This window comes from Adelges cooleyi, unplaced genomic scaffold (assembly GCF_023614345.1).
Source record: "Adelges cooleyi isolate 19-005CV unplaced genomic scaffold, UGA_ACOO_1.1 ACOO_flye_CR_arks_rails_tigmint_CR_PRNA_574, whole genome shotgun sequence".
Classification (NCBI taxonomy): Eukaryota; Metazoa; Arthropoda; class Insecta; order Hemiptera; family Adelgidae; genus Adelges; species Adelges cooleyi.
Genome location: NW_026096268.1, coordinates 835984 through 854709, shown reverse-complemented (window position 1 = coordinate 854709; position 18726 = coordinate 835984). Strand labels below are relative to the sequence as shown.

Genomic DNA, 18726 nt, shown 5'->3' with positions numbered 1-18726 from the left:
GATAAAAAATAAAAATACATTTTTCAAAGAAGAATTAATTAGTTGCACGCCAATGACATGCTTCCATGTAAACTTGTAAAAATTGTAAAAAATAAAACACGATCTGGATTGCAATTAAAAACTATATATTTTAGTATTCAATCTATACGTAACAATACATTTACAATAGGTACTTCTATAAATTATAATATGTTAAAAAAGTGGCTTGATATAATTATAATTTAATATTAAATTAACACTTATTCACATTTAATGTTAATTCATGGTTTAGTTAAAATGTTTTAATGAATAATTAGTTTAGCTTTAAATAAAAAATTACATTTCGTCAACGTTAAAATAAAATTGATTTAAAAAATGTATGTAATTTGTTAAATATTTAGTTAAACTACATAAAATACATTTGATAGAAAAAGTAAAAATACAAAGTTATACAATTAACATCAGGTACCTATTTTTGAACAATTGTTTTCATCTTGCACAATAACTCTTCGGGTAATATTGCAGTGATTTTACAATCTAAAATCTTTGATGTTGAGTATATTTTATTATATATATATATATAAATATATTCTAAAGAAATTCTTCACAACGAATACACAAATGTTTTACTTACCAATTGGATTATTTCTTTGGCTTTGATCATAACCATTTCGTTTTTATATGTTTGATTGATTAAAGTTATGGAAATATGTACTACCGTTTTATCCAAAAAACTTGTACATAAAATCGATTTTCCATGGACTATGTATTTTTTTCCTTCGTTGTCTGGAAAAAAAAAATATGTGCATAATTCAACTTAAAAATTAATGAAATAATAGTTATATCTATATTTATCACAAAACGTGTAATGAATAAATTACTAAAAATTAACGTTCTGCCATTTTTTTTTTTATAAATAAAAGATAGTATTTAAATTACAGATATCAACTTAAACATCTTATTAATAGTTATTAAATGTAATTTACTTGGGTGATATTTTAAAATTTTAATAATAAATTTGAAAAACGAAAATTATGTGTAATTTATTTATTTTAAGGCGATTTTAATTTGACTCAAATCGTGCGTTTTATAGTTCATCCTTCCAGATAGTTAACTTTATTTTAATATACTCAACTCAATACATAGCGTCTGAACCAAAATTTTAAAAACTCTAAACAATTTTCGCTATAACTTTTGAAATTTCTAATTAAAAGATAAAGCCATGGATCAGCGGCGAAATCATATTGCAGTTCTTGTAGATGTGGATAGCTCGAAAAATCGGCAGACAACATCGTTTCCATACATTTCCAGGCGTGATCCGATACCCAGTCCAATCCCTAAAAACGCCAATTAATTCTTATGATAGATATATTTAAGTCGACAATATAATTATTCTTAATAATGGGTATTTGGCATTTGCTTCGTGGGTGAATCTCGCATTTAGCAAATAGTAAATATTTTTATTTTCAATGAAAATATATAAACAAGCTTAATTTTTTTTAAATACCTATACAAGTTATAATTTGTTTTCTGGGAATTGTTAAGTGTCTAACGGGCGAATATAATAATTTATGTTTGCTAAAAATGTGTATTAGTTATCTTAGGCTCACGGGTGAAGGTTACCTACAATAGTTGAATATCCGTAGTATTAAATTACCAGCGATATAATAGTTTCCAACTGGAAGAAAACGGACTTTAAAAATTCGACGTCATGTATTTCCTCCAACTCGACGAAGTTGCGTTCGTTTTCTTCTTTGCTTCGTATAATTATTTGGAATAATGTGAGAGATGACACAACGCAGTTGTGACAAATCCTACATATGGCGGTCAAAATATGTCTGTGTTGTAACGCGATGGAATGCTATAAGAATGATGAATAAAAAACGTATTAAAGCTAGTACCGAGTATAGTCTACGGTATTTTTGGTGTATTGTATATTAATATTGTTTTAGCATGAGACTCTTACCAGCAACAAGGTCTCAGCTTGTGGTCTTTGACATAATTGTATCAAAATCTCAAAAGATAGAGAACAGACACTGTTCCTTTCGGATAAACACAAATCTGCCAGAATGGACGGAAAATCTTTGTGGTTTTTAATCGTGTTCGTCGCTATAAGAAAGAGAAGATTAGTCAATAACCTAACCTATCATAATTGACCAACTCCTTAGTTGAAATATTACTTATTAGTGACAACTAACTGATTAGTAACTTATTGTTGCACACAAAAATCACAGAGCCATCCACCGTTTGCCAAACATAAATCCTATCCCTCTGACAATTAAAATAAAAATGTAATCAATAATGCATTCATATTTACCCATCCATTCGATCATATTTTTAAATAGCCCAATATTACATAAGCAGTACAACCATAATTCAACCCTTCAACATTTCTAATACAATTTATTATGAATATATAATTTTGCCTAATCCTGAGAGCATTTTAAAGCTCTTAATTTTTCTGAAACAGTTTTTAAGTGTATAATTAATACTAATTTTTCTTTAGCTTTGGTGCAGAACTAAGAGAAGTGAAATTATTTTTATAATTATGTGCTTTGATTTAAGCTTCGATGCAAAAGTAAAAAGGTATTGATTTTACACAATCATTTATTAAGGCGCATTGTATAGGCAATTATTCACTAAAACTTGACATTACGTTAAAATTTGTAAGTTTATATACTAATACATAAAATATTTTGATAATTCATTTTAACTTTTATAACACACACTGGCCCTATTTTTGTATAAGAACATTTGTTTCGAACAGAACGTTGCTAAAAATACTCAGATTTAAGTTTTGAGTAAACATTTGGATTTTTCATAACATTAACTAGGTATCGACCGTGGCATAATTTTAAAGTTATTTTTAGGGAATTAATTATTTCTTTGTGATAAATTGCAAAGTTGTTTTGTTGATTTTTACAATATTATTAAAAACGAAAATAAAAAAATCGAGTAGATCGATCAAGCAAGTACTGAAAAATCTATATCTATAAAGAGCTCTGTGATCCCAATAAGCTCCTAGTTGTGCTGGCTTTTTAAACTTATAATAGTTACATAAAGTTACTTTATTAAACTATTACGATTAAAAAAAACTTGAATTAAATTAGAAATGAGAGAGTTAACTGTATAAAAAGCGTTCGGCGCACGGCGTCACTGATCGTAATTACCGTCGGCAGAAGATAATCTGATTATGGTAAGGATGTGTTGTAAAAGTGACGACAGCAAATTCTGGTGTTCCGAACTTTTTAGTTGATAACATTTAATAATGGACGAAATCGTGTAGGCAGTATTTCGTTGAGCGTTTAACGTCCAGTCTAGTTTTTCAGGAGGAGGATAAGCTTCGGCCAGATTGAGGAGGCATAATAAATTGTTATCTGTACAAAAACAATATAATTTTGTTTAAACAACAATCCACTACTCCGATTAAAGTACCTAGTCGAAGATAAAAAATACCATCTAACTACACTAAGACCAACCTCCTATTGTTGGTTCTTCGGCACAACAGAAAGAACCCAAACACTTAGGCAACAAGTCCCAGATAAACAATACCGTATCGTATTTGCTACTGTCTCTTTCTTGGATTATTATGTTGTTAACTATACTAAAACCTTTATTCATTTTGACGGCATCCATATCTTTTTCGTTGATCAGTACATCCTATACGTCGTTAAACACCGTGTTCAATAATCGTTTTAATTAGTCGACAATGAATAACTTAATATACATAAACAATATTTTAAAGTTTCTTGTCGTACGTCGTATAAACTTAAAATACTCACAAGCAAACAACATTTAGAATCGCAGTTGTTCAAACACAGTTTTTCTATTTCATTTGAAGTTATGTCATCTAAGTTCATAATCCACAACCTGACCTAAATATAGACAAAATAAATTCACGTTTTACTTACAACTTGTTTAACTTAAGACAACATGGACATTGGACGCGACTAGAGTAAAATTCAATTTTAGTTAAATTTGTGACGAGATAAGTTGAGAGTTTTCAAAGATGTTATAATGTATTATATTAAATGTTCTAGTCATGTGATACTTCATTGAGCATATAAAAAAATTGACTCGTGTCGTTTCTGCAATTATTTGAACATATACGGGTTATACCACGGTTTATCATTTGTAAAAAGTAATTTAGGCTTAAGTCTAATGAACTAAACTAATATAGACAAAAGAAAATACGTAGATACAATCATTTAAACTTATTTCCCTTGTCCAAACACCACGAGATTTATTCCAATGTAATTACTATTTGAATTTAACTTAGTACTTTTATAGTTTTCTCTGAAATTATGTATTAAAAATCGCCCACATCGAAATAAAAATTAAGTACAGATCTTTAATTTTATATGAATATATTTTTACACAAAAACTGCTTGTCCCACGGAAATAAACATATCCTGAGACGTCTTTTTATAAAAAAAAAGGTAATGTGGTATACTCTTAAAAATGAATCAATATTTTTTCAAATAAATACATTACTCCTCGGTCTGCATCATATAATCTACTAGTGCAGGGTGGGAAACAATAATCGTATTTTTATTCGGATTTCATACCCTATTGTTACTGTTATCTGTCTGTTCAGTTAGTTGAATAATGTCCAAGAGATAAACATTGGTTTCACACAGCATTATCTAGAATTTGACCACCCGATTTCCATTTTACAATAGGGTAAATCTTACTACTATTAACAATACACGATAAAACTGAGTGACAAAAGTTAGTTGATAGTTGTATGTTATCACTTTCTTGTTTATTTCCCCTAGCTCACGCTGAGCAGATCAATACATTGTATACCAGTAAGTACTTACCAGTCGCAGTTTGATGTTAACTGGAATTAAATTTGAAGCAAACATAAAATACAACTGTGCCGGATGGAGAGTAAAAACTACGTCGACATTTTCTATGGATGTCAACAGTTGGACCAATTTTTTTGTAGCAGACGGCAATCCGGGAATTGTGTTCACCGCATGATGTGATACAAACGACAGCTGTGATTAATTATTGGTAAAAATGAAATCAAGACCAAACGAAAAAAATACACGCACAATTTAGACTGTCGTTCGAAGCGCAAAACTACTCACGGAAATATTAAAAAGAACAGCTTTGAGTAGAGGAATGTGAATTTGATTCTTATTCGAATATAAATACACACATATCGATTCCAAGTACAACGGTTCGTTGTCCACGCTGAAAAACATAACCAAATGATTGTACCTACCTTATAATATAAAAATACACAATAATTAATAATATATTGTCGAAACGAGACTTGCTTACTCGGAACATGTTAAAAAACAAAAATATATAAAAATGATAATCGTTTGATTGACGTGAACATTTTTATTATTTATTAACGTCGCACAAACGTCTTTAGGAGTCTTTGGGAATCGTCTGAATCCCTCAACCAATTGATTGTAGAACATTTCTAAGCCACCTGGCCAGTACAGTTCGACTTCCAAGTTGGCTATTGCTAGACGATATATAATATTTAGTAGCAATTGTTCAGCTAAAGCGCCTAGATCACTAAAAAGATAAAAATGACAATGTAACGGTTGATTATTAGGTCGGGTATAAATTATGAACCGCTATACAATCAGTCACGAGAACCAAAATGGTAGGCACAAAAAATGAAGAAAATAAAGTTAATGTTCTCAATGCAATCTCATGGTATTCTTTATTCTTCTTCTTCACCTTACCCCAATTGAAGCTAGAGTCCCATAAGATCATTTTAAGCAAACGAGGCAATTGTATATGCAATGTTTAACCTAACTTAACAATCCGTTGTTAAATTATTAAACTAAAAAATGAAAATGCAACACAAAATTAAAGGGGAAAAAATGTTGATTTTTTTCTAATTAAAAAAAAATGCATTTACAATTGAACCATTTGTGCCAAAATCCGACATAATTTAATTTTGTGGTTTGTGTCTAGAGGAAGTATAGTTCTAAACACAGGCCTTGATAGAGGCACCGAATAAGAGTAGTTTATATATTCATTTTATAGTCAGAAACTGGGGGTAGGGGGTTTGTCACACAAACCAATTTGGTTCTTATCAGTTATCGTTTTAAGTAGTGTAAGGTTCTGTATAATTAAGTAACAAATCACCTAGATTCAAGTAGTTCATAGGACACTTTTATCATTCCTTGTGTCGCGTATTGATTGGCGACGTTGTGAAGGATGTGCGGCGGCAAAGTGACATCGAAAGGACTGATTAAACATTTCAACCCTTTGTAATATGTTTTACGATAAATGTTTGAGTTGAGATTTTTCTATAAATATGACTGTATAATATATAACTTATTTATTTTTGTTATCTGGACAGGAATTACCTGGACGAAAGGCAAGCTCACGTTCTTAATCATGTACCAAGCAACACTCTTCAATGGGTCTATAACATTACGGTGTTGCGTTAGATTAGCATTCAATTGAATTCTCTTCATAATCGTCGAATAGAATCTGCAAGTAAAAAAAATACATGACAATATGTGTATATTATATCTATAGTAGTTAAAATAAGACTGCATCTATACCTTAGAATACTGCTTGAAATGTCAGATGCTATACCGACTATGTGCGGTTCTATGATTTTTTTTTCTGCTATAATTTTGCAAATGGTCTTGGACACAGAAATCGTCGTACTGTAGAGTTTGCCATTTAACTCTACTAAAGGACACGACAGTATTGTTGTTAGTATGGATACAGAATTGATCGTACAACGATCCGGCAAGCTGGCCGAATTTGCCAAAATCATTTTCACTACAGTCAACACTTGCGACAAATTACAGGCTTCTCTTAATTTCTTACCACCTCTGTAAAAAATGAAAAAAAAAGTTGTTGAATCAAATATATTATCCTCGATTTGTGTCAAATGACACTTGAAGGCTGAAATTCAGGGAGAGAGAAAAATACAATAATATTTTTTTCATCCCGAGTATGGACACTATTTTAAATTTTGACATACCTAAATATAACACAATTTATAATATAAATATTACTTTTATTTAAAACTATTGTAACGTACGTTATTGTGATGTTACAACGAATAATTTAAAACTATATGAGTATTTGTTATTGAGATAGGTTTTTTTTAAACAAGACAGTATTCCCTACAGTAGTTTTCTACTACCCACCGATGTGCCCGTAAATGGATTAAAGATTATACATTACTTTTTCAAAAATATCGCCAACAACTGAATTAAATTGGTCGCGACGGGATTTTTGGTTTTTAACAAAAATACAAGTGTCCGCATTAAGCTGTTGCAAGTATACAACACATCATTTCGTTCGTAAAACTTTTGATTTTTTGACAACATCCATATGCATAAGCATATATTTCTAAATATTTTTCAAACTTTATAAACACTAATTTACAGAAAATAAATATATAACGCAAACAAACAAATAATAAATTAACTGCAATAGAGAAGTTTTGATGGAGAGTAATGGTTCACATAAGAATTGAATTAGGTCATCGTCTAAAAATTTAGTACTGATGTAATCAAACTTTTTTGGGTCTCTTAATACATGGATCATAAATCTGATACATTTGTCCTGAAACAAAGAAATACATATTATGTTCTATGCCATACAAATAGACGTTTTAGTATTATGTGATGTGCACCAGAGGACTGTAAATTTATTAAATATTTATTTAATTATTTATTAGCTTCTATGCATAGAGCTAAGAAATAAGAATGTATTGTTTTTAAAATTATGTGTTGTTATTTTTGTGTTTGAACCTACGATAGCTCCCAAATCCTAAGTCCACTATACTGTTTTCTTCATGTAACAAGTGTATAGTTCACAAATCGTATTTAAATGGTACTTTATTGTGGCAAAAGTTGTAAAAGTTCACCCTTTCCCTATTAAAATCTAGAAAAAAACACCCAAAATATTTAAATATTTTTCAAATTAAAATTACGGAACGCTTTTATTATGTAATGCATAACTGACATAAGCCAAAATGAGTATAAAAATTACGTTTACGGTTTAATAGTAAGAAGAAAACATATGACGATGATAGTAGACAAATAATACAATTATTCAACTACTTAGATTGAGGATTACAAAGCGACGTATTAATGAGACTACTTTAAAATTACAAAAAAAAAAAAAACATTTAAAATAAATTCTTGTAATTATTTTTATATAATTTTTTTGCCGCAATTTAAAACTGCAAAATCTCAAAATTATAAAATAAAGTTGTTGTCAATTTAATCAATGCTACACTTTTGATTCGATTTTAAACCAGGTTTACTTAAATTCAAGTTTTTCCTTAAATCATTATTCACTTTTAATGTAAACTAACTTACTAACTTAAAAATTTTAATTAATCTAAAAATAAGATTTTAAAACTCCTAAAACTTTTTTCTTTATTTTTGTACCTTTCAGTTTAAATGGAGTCGTCAAAATAAATTTTGATATTTTTCGGGTTTCTTAAACTAAGACCGATTTTAATGTTAAAACGGCTAATACAATTATTTTATTGTTCAAATCGAACTTTTTGTGTTCCTATGTGCTATATTAATTTATTTTATTCTGATTTTGCTTGATGTTTAAAAAGTAAGCTATTTGAGTCTACCAGTTTTGATTTCGTATTAAACTTCCCCCCTAAAATGACAATTTAGTTAATTGAGAAATTTGTTATAGTATTGTGAAAATACAGTTATATAGGTACTGGGTACATAAATGATAAGTTATAACATTATGGATAAAATATGTTAATTACCTGTGAAATAAGATCTTGTGATAGTAGCATTCTCTTCAATTTGGTAGTTATTTCCATTTTTTTTATTCAGCTACCTACTTTTATATTAGTTAAAATTGAATTAAGAATTCAAGTTAAAATGAATTTCTATTTAAAACACTTAATAGTGTGAAAAATACTAGTATGGTGGTATTGGTGTATTAAAAAGCCGGTAAAATATTTGCACATATGTTATTTATCATGGAAAAAAAGGATTCACATTAGAAAATTAGAGGTGAATCATATTTTCTTCCATGATAAACTGATTTTATCAGTAGGTTTTTATCAACCGAACATTTTTTCTGTTTTCAATGTCGTTTTCACAGCTCTTTGATCTTATTACTGTTAATTGTTTTTCTTTAATATTAATTTACGAAACCTGATATTTTATAAGAGTCAAACCTGAGAGGCCCTGTTTAGGGAAACCTTTACAGATATTTATAATGAACTTCGTACATATATTTTACTCTGAATACACGTATAGAAAATAGTAGTTTGAAAATTTACACCAGAAATTGAACAGCTACTTATACTTCAAATGAGAGTTAACTATACATTATTATTGAAACCATAATATGATGAATGAGACAATTTAACAGTCTTACTGTGTTTAGAAAATGCTTTCGTACGAGTAAGTATTCAAATTTAAGTTTTGATCATATATTTCCTACATCAAAACCACCTTTTATTATTTATTAATTAAATTTGTTCATGTTGTTATCTTGTGGTTATGATAAACACCTTATGAATTTACAGAATTATAAATCAAGAAGATACAGCTATAATTAGAGAAGTGTATGACAATGATAACTCGCAAGAGATATTTGAACAAGAGTTGGATAATGCATTGGAGGCTGGCTATAAATATATTATAATTGAGCCAACACAATTGGCTGATGAAACTGTACGGTGGATAACAGTGGGAAATTGTATATCTAAAATCGCAATTTTAACAGGCACTTTATCTATTGGAATAGGTATGTAATTTTTAAAATATAAATGTAGATAATTGAATTTATGTTACTGTTAGTTTTGTGTTTGAGTGCTAAGTAGCCTATAAATTAAATGAATAAGCGAGTATCAGCTTTTTAAATTGTCAAAAAAAAAAAAAATGAATAATAAATAATAATTTTTTCCTCTAAATATATGATGTGTATTAGGAGATTTCATATGTTAAATATTTATTATATATCTCAGTTTGTATTCATTATGACAGTTAGTAAACATTTGTTAATCTATTTTAACATAATCATAACTTTTATCATTGAGTAAAGTCTCGAAGCCTCTGTCGTAGAAAAGCTAATAAGGGTGGAGTAGTCATAGCTAATAATAGTAGTGAAGTAAGGGTTAAGTTAGCTATGTATCCCTTACAACTAGACCACTAGCTATTTATTAATTTGTATTTAAAATTCTGTTATATTTAGCGTACCCATGGTCTTCAAAACCATTGATATATGGCCCGTTGTGTATGGTATCATTTGTTTGCACTGGTTTGTACATGGTTTCTTGGCAATTTGATCCGTGTTGCAAATACCAAGTACACAGAGATCCAAGGTTGAAATCTCTGCAAAAAGAAGATAACACGCCACCATTGCCAGTAGTTATAGAGCGAGGTAGCGATACTAAACGGAAAATTGTTCACACCACCGTAACCACGGCATCTATTGCATATTGTATCTGGAAACTGTATGAGTATTGCAAGTAACATGCTCGCATACTTACTAAAATCGAGCACATGATGGTATAGACAAATATTTTATAATTATATAAAATATAATTTTTACTTTGTTTTCATTTGATTTGATTTTCTTTAACAACTAATAATTGTAAGTGCCTGATATATAAGGTTGTGTCAACCTTCAATCTAAAGTTTTCTGTTAAGTAACACAGAAATTGAGAATAAAATTAAAAATTGTATTTCTTGTTTACATAACATTAAAAAAATATATAATATCACCTGCATGAGTGCTGGAAGAAATATTTTATAACTTAAACCAAATTGTATTGTAGTTTATATTTATTTCCAATATATTTACGTATTATTTAATGCAAAAGATATATAATTGTGAACTTTGATTCAATATTCACAGAATTGTAAATTTTAAACAAGCATTCTAACTGTACAGTTGCAAGTCGAAAGAAGAATAATGAAGCTCTTATATTTTTGTGTTAAATAGATTAAAATACTATATATTTTAAAATCATTTTATATTATACCCAATATTTTCAACATTAATTTTTTAATATACTTTATCACAACTACCAAATATATTTTTTTTATTAAAAAAACAAAACAAAAAAAGTCATTGTTATCATTTTATTGTGAATTCATAAATGTATATTTGTTATAACAAACAAAAATAGTTGTTGCGAACATTTCTTACACTTGATGGTAACGGATGAGCAAACTGATACTTCTCAAACATCTAAATTAAGTTTTTAAATTAGCCAGAATTTTATTTTTGTAGTTTAAAAAAATCTACACATTTATTAATTAATTAATTTAATAAATTACTAACATTTGACCATGCTGTTGCCATTAAAATAAAAAGGTATATGTATTGGTTTTGTCAAATGAAGAGAATAATTGTGTGTCAATTTAAATTTAAATGTTAAGAATAACAAATTTTATGTATTTTGTTTAATTTTGTGTTCGAAATTTCAATATTCATAAATGTATTACATATAATGTTCAAATGAAAGTAACAGAACAATTAATTTGTTTAGTTAATTGTTTTTATTTTAAAGGCAATAATTGTCAGTATATTAAATGACCATTCTCATTATACATATAATTCTATTTTCTATTAATAAAGATCCTAGAGATTTAAGTCGAATGTAGCATGCCAAATTAAGTCGCACTTGTAAAATGCATATAAAATTCCCATACTGTTTTGATAATAGTATTATAATGATCAATATTTTTTTTAATATCAGCAACGTATCCTACCATTGTTTAAATTATAAAATTTACGAATTCCATTGTCTGTAAAATTTTTTCTATTTACAGACAAATTAATAATTTGTAGATACCATTATTTGATAGACTGAAAATTTAAAGTATATTTATTTAGGTTTTACAATCTTCAATTTTGAATGTGATTTATTGTTAAACCTCCTTGTTTGCAAGTAGTAAAATAACTATTAAAGAGACAAAAAATCTGAAGAAAATGTTATAATTTAAATAAGATGCATCTTATATTTTATTCAAATTTGTGTCTTGTGTAGTTTTTAAATAAAACATTATTTTTCTAAAAATGAGTTTTTTTTTTACGTTGAGTGCATGGACATTACATTTAATTACATTGGTACTTTGTGCTTAGTAAAAAAAAATTGTACATTATCTACTTAGGCAAAACATAATATTTGGGTATTATCACAAAATATCATAATAAATTATAAGAAAAATTAAACAAATAAATCTTAAGATACGTTAAGCACAACAATAACATTTTGAACTATGGCATCTTTTCCTAGTCTCAGATTCGAATGATTCTACATAACATTTGGGTTTCTTACTTAACATACTATAAAAAAGTATAAATAAAAAATAACAACTATAAATCTCTAAAATGTCTATTGTTATAAGTATTTGACTAATAGGTACTTAACTTTTATTTGTCTACCATTGTAACATTAAATAGTTGTAATTTTATTATTACAGACTAAAAATAAAAAACTAGTATAAACAGACTAGAATAAAATGATTATAAAATAAAACAATTTGTTTTAACAGTAAACAGGTTAAGGTTTAAACTATAATATTAACAACTCACTATTAAGTATACATAAATAATTGACACAAGTCAGATCTACTAATATTAAATGAGCTATACAAGGTTACTAAAATGTAATTGTCGATACGCCAAGGTTATTTAAATCATTGTATGTAAATAATATAATTTTAGTGATAATTCAAAATTACGTGGTAAAAGATCATATATAAATATTGTCATAAATGTGATAAAAAGTAACACAAAATGTGTAACAAGCACCATAAAAATATATATCAAGCAACGAATAAATATATAAATAATAGTAAACAATTATTATTATCAAAAAAAGAAAAGAGATCATTATAAATTTATGATTGATTATTGTTAAAAAAAATTAATTGTTGTACTAAAAAATGGATGGAAAAAATGTCAATATTTTTTTAAAATTTTAAATATAAAGTAGACTAAAACACACATTCATCTAATCCTATGGTGTCGTAAAAGTTTCCAATCTTATACAATTATAAAAGGCAAAAGTTTAATACTACACTAATTGTAGCGTTGATTGTAAATTTTTGTTTTAAACTAACATAGCCAGTGATGCACAGTTTATGAATAAAATTAACATAATGTAATTGACTTGAATAGGTAGTAAACTAAATACCGATGCAAAAAAGTATAGCAAGTTCACCTTAAAAAATTAGCATTAATTATTAATAACATTAACCCTTGATCGTTAAAAATTACAAAAAATAAAATATTTAAAATATATTTTTAAAAAAAATGTGAGTACACATTTTTATATAAAATACCTAATAAAAAATTTTAAGTAGTATATTTCATTCTAAAAAAAATTTTAGTTTTGCAAAATATACCCAAATAATTAAAAATATAAATAATAACAATAATTAGATAGGTTTAACAATTTGGTCATATAAATTAATATAAGCATAACTTTTTGTCCCATTTCTTAATCATATTTATTTTGAATATCAATAACATGACACACTTAGTTTTATTCAAATTATCAATATTCAGTTGTTAAAAAACAGATAACAAATTAATTTAACGTTAAGTTACATCAACAGTTTGTAAGCAATAATAGGATTTAATTACGGAATTAAAATAGTATTTCACTATACTAAAAATTATTCTTTATTTTTAATAATACAGTGTAAAAAAAATATAATGATTTCTAATTTGCTCAAGCAAAATATAATGGACGGTTTGTTTTTAATTAGAAAGTAAAATGTACTGTAGTGGACAATTTACTTATAGCTATACTTTGCAAAGATAATTCATAATAATTTAATAAAAATATGATTGTTGTAGCCTTTGTTCTATAACCAAAACTGTAAATTTTTAAGAAACTTAAATTGTATTTTGATCACCAAACAGTAGCTGAAGGTGAAGCAACCAATCCCCAGTTCATTAAGCTTCAACTATAGTATCGCTGCCTTGGTTAACAGCGGCTTATTATAAATTGAATGCAATATAAACAGAAAGACAACATAGATTTATTTTACTAAATTAACGACAACCCGTCATAACAATAAACACAGCATTTTAGTATTCAAACTAAACACACACATCCAAGTAAATTTGAAAACTGTGCACCACTAATGACAAGAGAATTAATGATAAGGATACAAAATTAAAAGTACTAAAAAAAATAACATCTAAATTCTAATATCTAAAAGTCTAGCTGACTGACCTGGCTGTATGTCAAATGCGAGATTCCCGTATGCCGACGACAACAGGCTGTGGCCGAAGCTCGTCCGTCTGATGGCAGGGAATCCTTGAATCCTACATTTTTTGACCAGCTTGCCGTTCAGCCCTACACTTCATGATCCAAAAATAAACCCTAGGCCAAATGTACCGTAGCCCTATTGCCAATCGAGCATAAAACGGCGCTATAATGATTTCTTGTTCATTATTAACCACTGCTTCTACTATTCGTTGAGCAACATACTCTGCTGAATAACCATCCATTGTCGATTCATCCATTACTATATAAATATCACATTAGTAAATTTAGTTAAAATTATTCTATTAAAACAATTAACAAGCCATATAAACAACTTGATTTCTTCACATATTTTCAAGCAGACATATTGTGTAGAGAATTTAAATTGTTTTCTATTAAATTTCTTTAAAAGACCAATTTTGGCCAAAAATGTTCTTGCATTTTATTCAGCTAGAACTTGGTTCAAAAAGCTTTAAAAAAGGTTAACTTTAAAATTATTTTTTAAATAAAATATTTAATTTATATTTTTAACAGAAGTTTAAAGCATACACACAGTGCCAAAGTGTCATAAAAGTCAATGAGAGAATATCTACCTATTTATATTAAATTGGTACTCACTACTGCACATTATAGACAAACATTTTTTTTTTAACAAATAATAATTTTTTATCAAAGTTGTAGGTGTCATTAACATCATTGCTTCATCAATGATTTTGCTAAGAAGGGTGTTATGTATTATACAATTTTTTTTTTGTTGAAATGTTTATAATGTAGAGTTTTACATTTTTTTTAAAGAAATATCAAAAACAAATCAATTAAGTTTAAATACCCATTGATTGAAAAAAATAATAGAAAATTCAATAATTATGACTTTGAAAACTAGGTGTAGTTCACTAAACCATTCAGTAAATCAGTTTGGAGGTTGCAGCAATAACTCGACTGAGCATAATTAAAAAACATCTTACTGCCATATTTTGATCCATTTCCAGTCAACGCATTTAATGACAAATTCGTTTGAATGTACCCAGGGCTTATAACTGTTACTTTTACTTTATGGCGTGCAATTTCTGCTCTCAGGGTATCGAAAAAGGCTTGCAAGGCGTGTTTAGACGCGGTGTAAGCGGATCTGTATAAAATTAGAAAAATTTAATTAGACACAACTTTAGTAGCTTAAAACAACATAATTGAATTAAGATATGAATGAAACATAAAGTTTATCATCACCTAAATGGTATAGCTATTTTCCCTTGAACACTACTGATTGCTACTATATGGCCACTTTTATGATGTATCATACTAGGTAATATAGCTAAATCAAAAACAAACACAATAACTATTAATTCTATAATTACACAAATGATTATAATTACGAAATATAGAAAAGTAAAAAAACTACTAGTATTCTTACCTTTAGTTAGAGCGATTTGTCCGAAATAATTAACTAACATTACTTGATAGTCTACTTCAGCTGTTGTCACTTCGGCTCTACCTCTGTAGCTGATACCAGCATTGTTAATAAGAATATCAACGCGTCCGAAAACACCTAACACTTTTTGGCTGACGCCTTCTATTGTAGCTTGATCAATTAGATCCAAGACTAGGGTACACGGTTTGTTAACATTTTTCACCTATGACAAGAAAAATAAGTTAAACTAAGTATTACCTACATTTATTTAGTAAAAAAAATGAATATTATTACATCACTTCTGCTCAACAAATCACTCTTGACTCGTTCTAATTCAGTGTTACTACGGCCAGTCAAAATCAATGCACAGCCATGAGAATAAAATTCATGAGCTAAAGTTTCACCTAGACCGGAACTGGCACCAGTTATTAACACGACCTGTAAAATGCAAAATTAAAAAAAAAAAAAGGTTAAAATTAATTATGATAAGGAATCAGCATAAGTGGCCTATTTAGGGTCATCGCTATTTCCTTCGAAGCTTTCTGACAAATTTGCTATAAGAGACAGGTGTCAGTATGTCACCAATGAATGGGATGGCAGTCTCCTATTCACTAAACGTTTTACGGCAAGCATACCGAGCTGCCTAACTGAGTGTCGAACCGTTGACAGTGAGCAATAACACACTGTCACTATACCCACACGACCATATAAACTACAATAAAAATTAATGAGTACTTTTTTTAACTTTGAACTTCATGTTGAAATACAAAAAATTATTTTATTTGAATATAGGTATGCGACGTAAATAATAATGACGTTAGGTTAAATAAATATTATACATTAATGCAGGAATAACGTTATAGTTTAAAAACTGTAGCAAAATTATTTCGAATTTGTTTATTTATTTAAAATTTCAATCACACTACTATAAGTTAAGGTTTACTTTAGATAAAAGCTTCTATCGAGTGTTTGCTCGACAGACAGTGATTTTTTGCAATCTTCTGTTAAATAAATCATTGCGAATGTTATGTACAGTACAAAGTTCACTGAATAAAACAAATGTCAGGTGGTTCAAAGGGCACGACCAATATTGGCTTAACACTTAATGAAATATACATCAGAGAAGAAAATATCAACGCTTACCTTTGAGTTGAGTTTACGATATTTGTTGGAGCAACATTTTTCGAACATATAAACAGCAAGCGGTACGATGATTGGCACCGATAAAAAACACAACTCCCAAACATTTGGAATGTTATATTTGGTGTTCGACATTTGAGTTGTGATTTTGATTTTTCCCTAAATTTCAGATATGCAAACAAATGGAATGTGGCTGGACTGAGCGTTAAGTTATTTGTATATTGTACACACTAAAATAAGACAATACAAACTAGTTTGATTTAAAATTCGTGTATTAGTTAGCTAAAAAATCAACAGAACAAATACACCGTAACTCGTAAGTTATTATAATAACTGATGTTTGTGGAACGTCACAAGTCCATAGCGGCCAACAGTGGTCGAATTGATAACCGCTTGTGATTAGTTACTGTACTGAATTTCAGATATACTTTATAAAATATTTAATCACAAGACTCGATTTTATACTGACCCAAGTTCAACAGTGTAGCCTCGCCCACATTTAAATGTCATTTGTTATATTATATCATGTACCAATAATTATTAGAGTCGTTATGCATACTCAAAAATATATTTTTTATTGTTATAAAAACATGTCCACTGTCGTAAACATTTATTTCTGCTCAAAAAGTTTTACAATATGCTGTCAAGTGTAAAAAAAAACTTTCTGGTAATATTTAATTTGTCTTCTAATTACTGGGTATGCATATTTGTTCATGCTTAAATTTATCTTAAAAACTATCTAAAAGAAACGTTTGCCCCGCCACAATCTCTTCAAATTATTGTTTCGCCTACTTGGATTTAAAATATGAAGAGGCCTCTACACTTGCGTATTTTTGGTCGAAAACAAGTATATAACAACTCATTCTACTACAAACGTACAGTTCCCAAGAAAATACTCCGATTTAAGTTTTGAAAAAAGATTTGAATTCTTTATAACATTTTCAAGGCATTGATTTTGACACAATTTTATGATTTGTTTTTTGTTAGTTAATTATTTCAGTTTAAAATTGCAGTTTTTTACATTAAAATACTTAATTAACTAAAAATAATATAAAAAATTGTGCCACAGTCATTTCCTTGAAAATGTTATGAAGAATTGAACAAATGTTTTTCAAAACTCAAATCGAAGAATTCTTAGGAACAGTACGTTTGAAGTAGAAACATATGTTTTTGTACAAAAATAGATCCTATATGGGTTATAAAAGTTGAAAAAAAAAATTAATTATCAATATAGATACTTCTTTCCTATGGTAATTTGTACGTTTAAACATTTTAGCTTAACGTTAAGTTTAGCGAAAAATTGCCTATACAATGCGCCTTAATAAATGCTAGTATAGAGGCCCCTTAAGAAACTCAATTGTGTACGAGTGCGATTTATAAAAGAAGTTAGTAAGTTTACATAAAATGATTGTCAAAATGGAAACACATAATAGAAAGTAAGATTTATTGTGTAAACAAATATTGTGTTTATCGACTACTTATATAATATAAAAGTTTAGCAAATGCAATATATTTTTTATTCTTATAACGATATAACTTAATTTAATTATACTGCTATTGTTTGTATTAATGTTGTAAGTAATAAAATTGGATATTGTATACGACCGCACATCGAAAGGCCGGAGGAAACTAAAAGTATTTACATTAGATTATGTCCCCCTTTAAGCGTAAATTTCATTACTAAAATAAGAGAAGCTAGGTACAAATAATTTTATGACTTTGTTCTTGGGTAGTACGATATCCGGTAGGCATCGTCTTTGTAATACAATTAAGTTTATATTATAACTTAGAACACTTATACAAATTAAAAACGACTGGATGCATTGGACGGGCACCGAAAACCAACACTAAATATTTTATGACGACACAAGAATTACCATTCATTTTTATTTTTGTTTTTAGCTTTTTATAAATTACAGTCGTATAATATATATTTTGGTAATAACTAATAACATAAATATTTGAACGTTTTTCAAAA

The 18726-nt window shown here is 28.0% G+C and overlaps 4 protein-coding genes across 5 annotated transcripts; 1 reads left to right on the top strand and 3 right to left on the bottom strand.

Annotated features, from left to right (window-relative positions):
* Positions 1 to 428: 428 nt before the first annotated feature.
* Positions 429 to 5365, bottom strand: LOC126842684 (uncharacterized). Its single transcript, XM_050579771.1, has 11 exons — positions 5272 to 5365; positions 5076 to 5181; positions 4803 to 4982; positions 3762 to 3854; positions 3459 to 3639; positions 3150 to 3356; positions 1946 to 2088; positions 1637 to 1840; positions 1115 to 1316; positions 614 to 765; positions 429 to 516 (listed from the first exon to the last, which is right to left on the bottom strand). Exons 3-11 carry the CDS (start codon positions 4845 to 4847, stop codon positions 469 to 471), a joined length of 1275 nt encoding a protein of 424 aa, XP_050435728.1. The 5' UTR covers positions 4848 to 4982; positions 5076 to 5181; positions 5272 to 5365; the 3' UTR covers positions 429 to 468.
* Positions 5209 to 8808, bottom strand: LOC126843009 (uncharacterized). Its single transcript, XM_050580303.1, has 8 exons — positions 8723 to 8808; positions 7409 to 7545; positions 7162 to 7329; positions 6525 to 6803; positions 6324 to 6450; positions 6100 to 6263; positions 5350 to 5517; positions 5209 to 5212 (listed from the first exon to the last, which is right to left on the bottom strand). The coding sequence occupies exons 1-8, from the start codon at positions 8777 to 8779 to the stop codon at positions 5209 to 5211; spliced, it is 1104 nt and encodes a 367-aa protein (XP_050436260.1). The 5' UTR covers positions 8780 to 8808.
* A 227-nt stretch (positions 8809 to 9035) lies between these two features.
* LOC126842694 (transmembrane protein 11, mitochondrial) lies at positions 9036 to 11881 on the top strand. Of its 2 annotated transcripts, XM_050579787.1 has the most exons (4): positions 9036 to 9371; positions 9497 to 9717; positions 10165 to 10481; positions 10831 to 11881. In XM_050579787.1, the coding sequence occupies exons 1-3, from the start codon at positions 9358 to 9360 to the stop codon at positions 10443 to 10445; spliced, it is 516 nt and encodes a 171-aa protein (XP_050435744.1). In that variant the 5' UTR covers positions 9036 to 9357; the 3' UTR covers positions 10446 to 10481; positions 10831 to 11881. The 2 variants fall into 2 exon arrangements, with proteins under 2 accessions (XP_050435744.1, XP_050435743.1); XM_050579786.1 differs by lacking the exon at positions 10831 to 11881 and having other exon boundaries at positions 10165 to 10818.
* LOC126842689 (dehydrogenase/reductase SDR family protein 7-like) lies at positions 11044 to 17157 on the bottom strand. Its single transcript, XM_050579775.1, has 6 exons — positions 16752 to 17157; positions 15903 to 16046; positions 15612 to 15831; positions 15428 to 15512; positions 15169 to 15329; positions 11044 to 14465 (listed from the first exon to the last, which is right to left on the bottom strand). The coding sequence occupies exons 1-6, from the start codon at positions 16881 to 16883 to the stop codon at positions 14263 to 14265; spliced, it is 945 nt and encodes a 314-aa protein (XP_050435732.1). The 5' UTR covers positions 16884 to 17157; the 3' UTR covers positions 11044 to 14262.
* Between the last annotated feature and the right edge of the window lie 1569 nt (positions 17158 to 18726).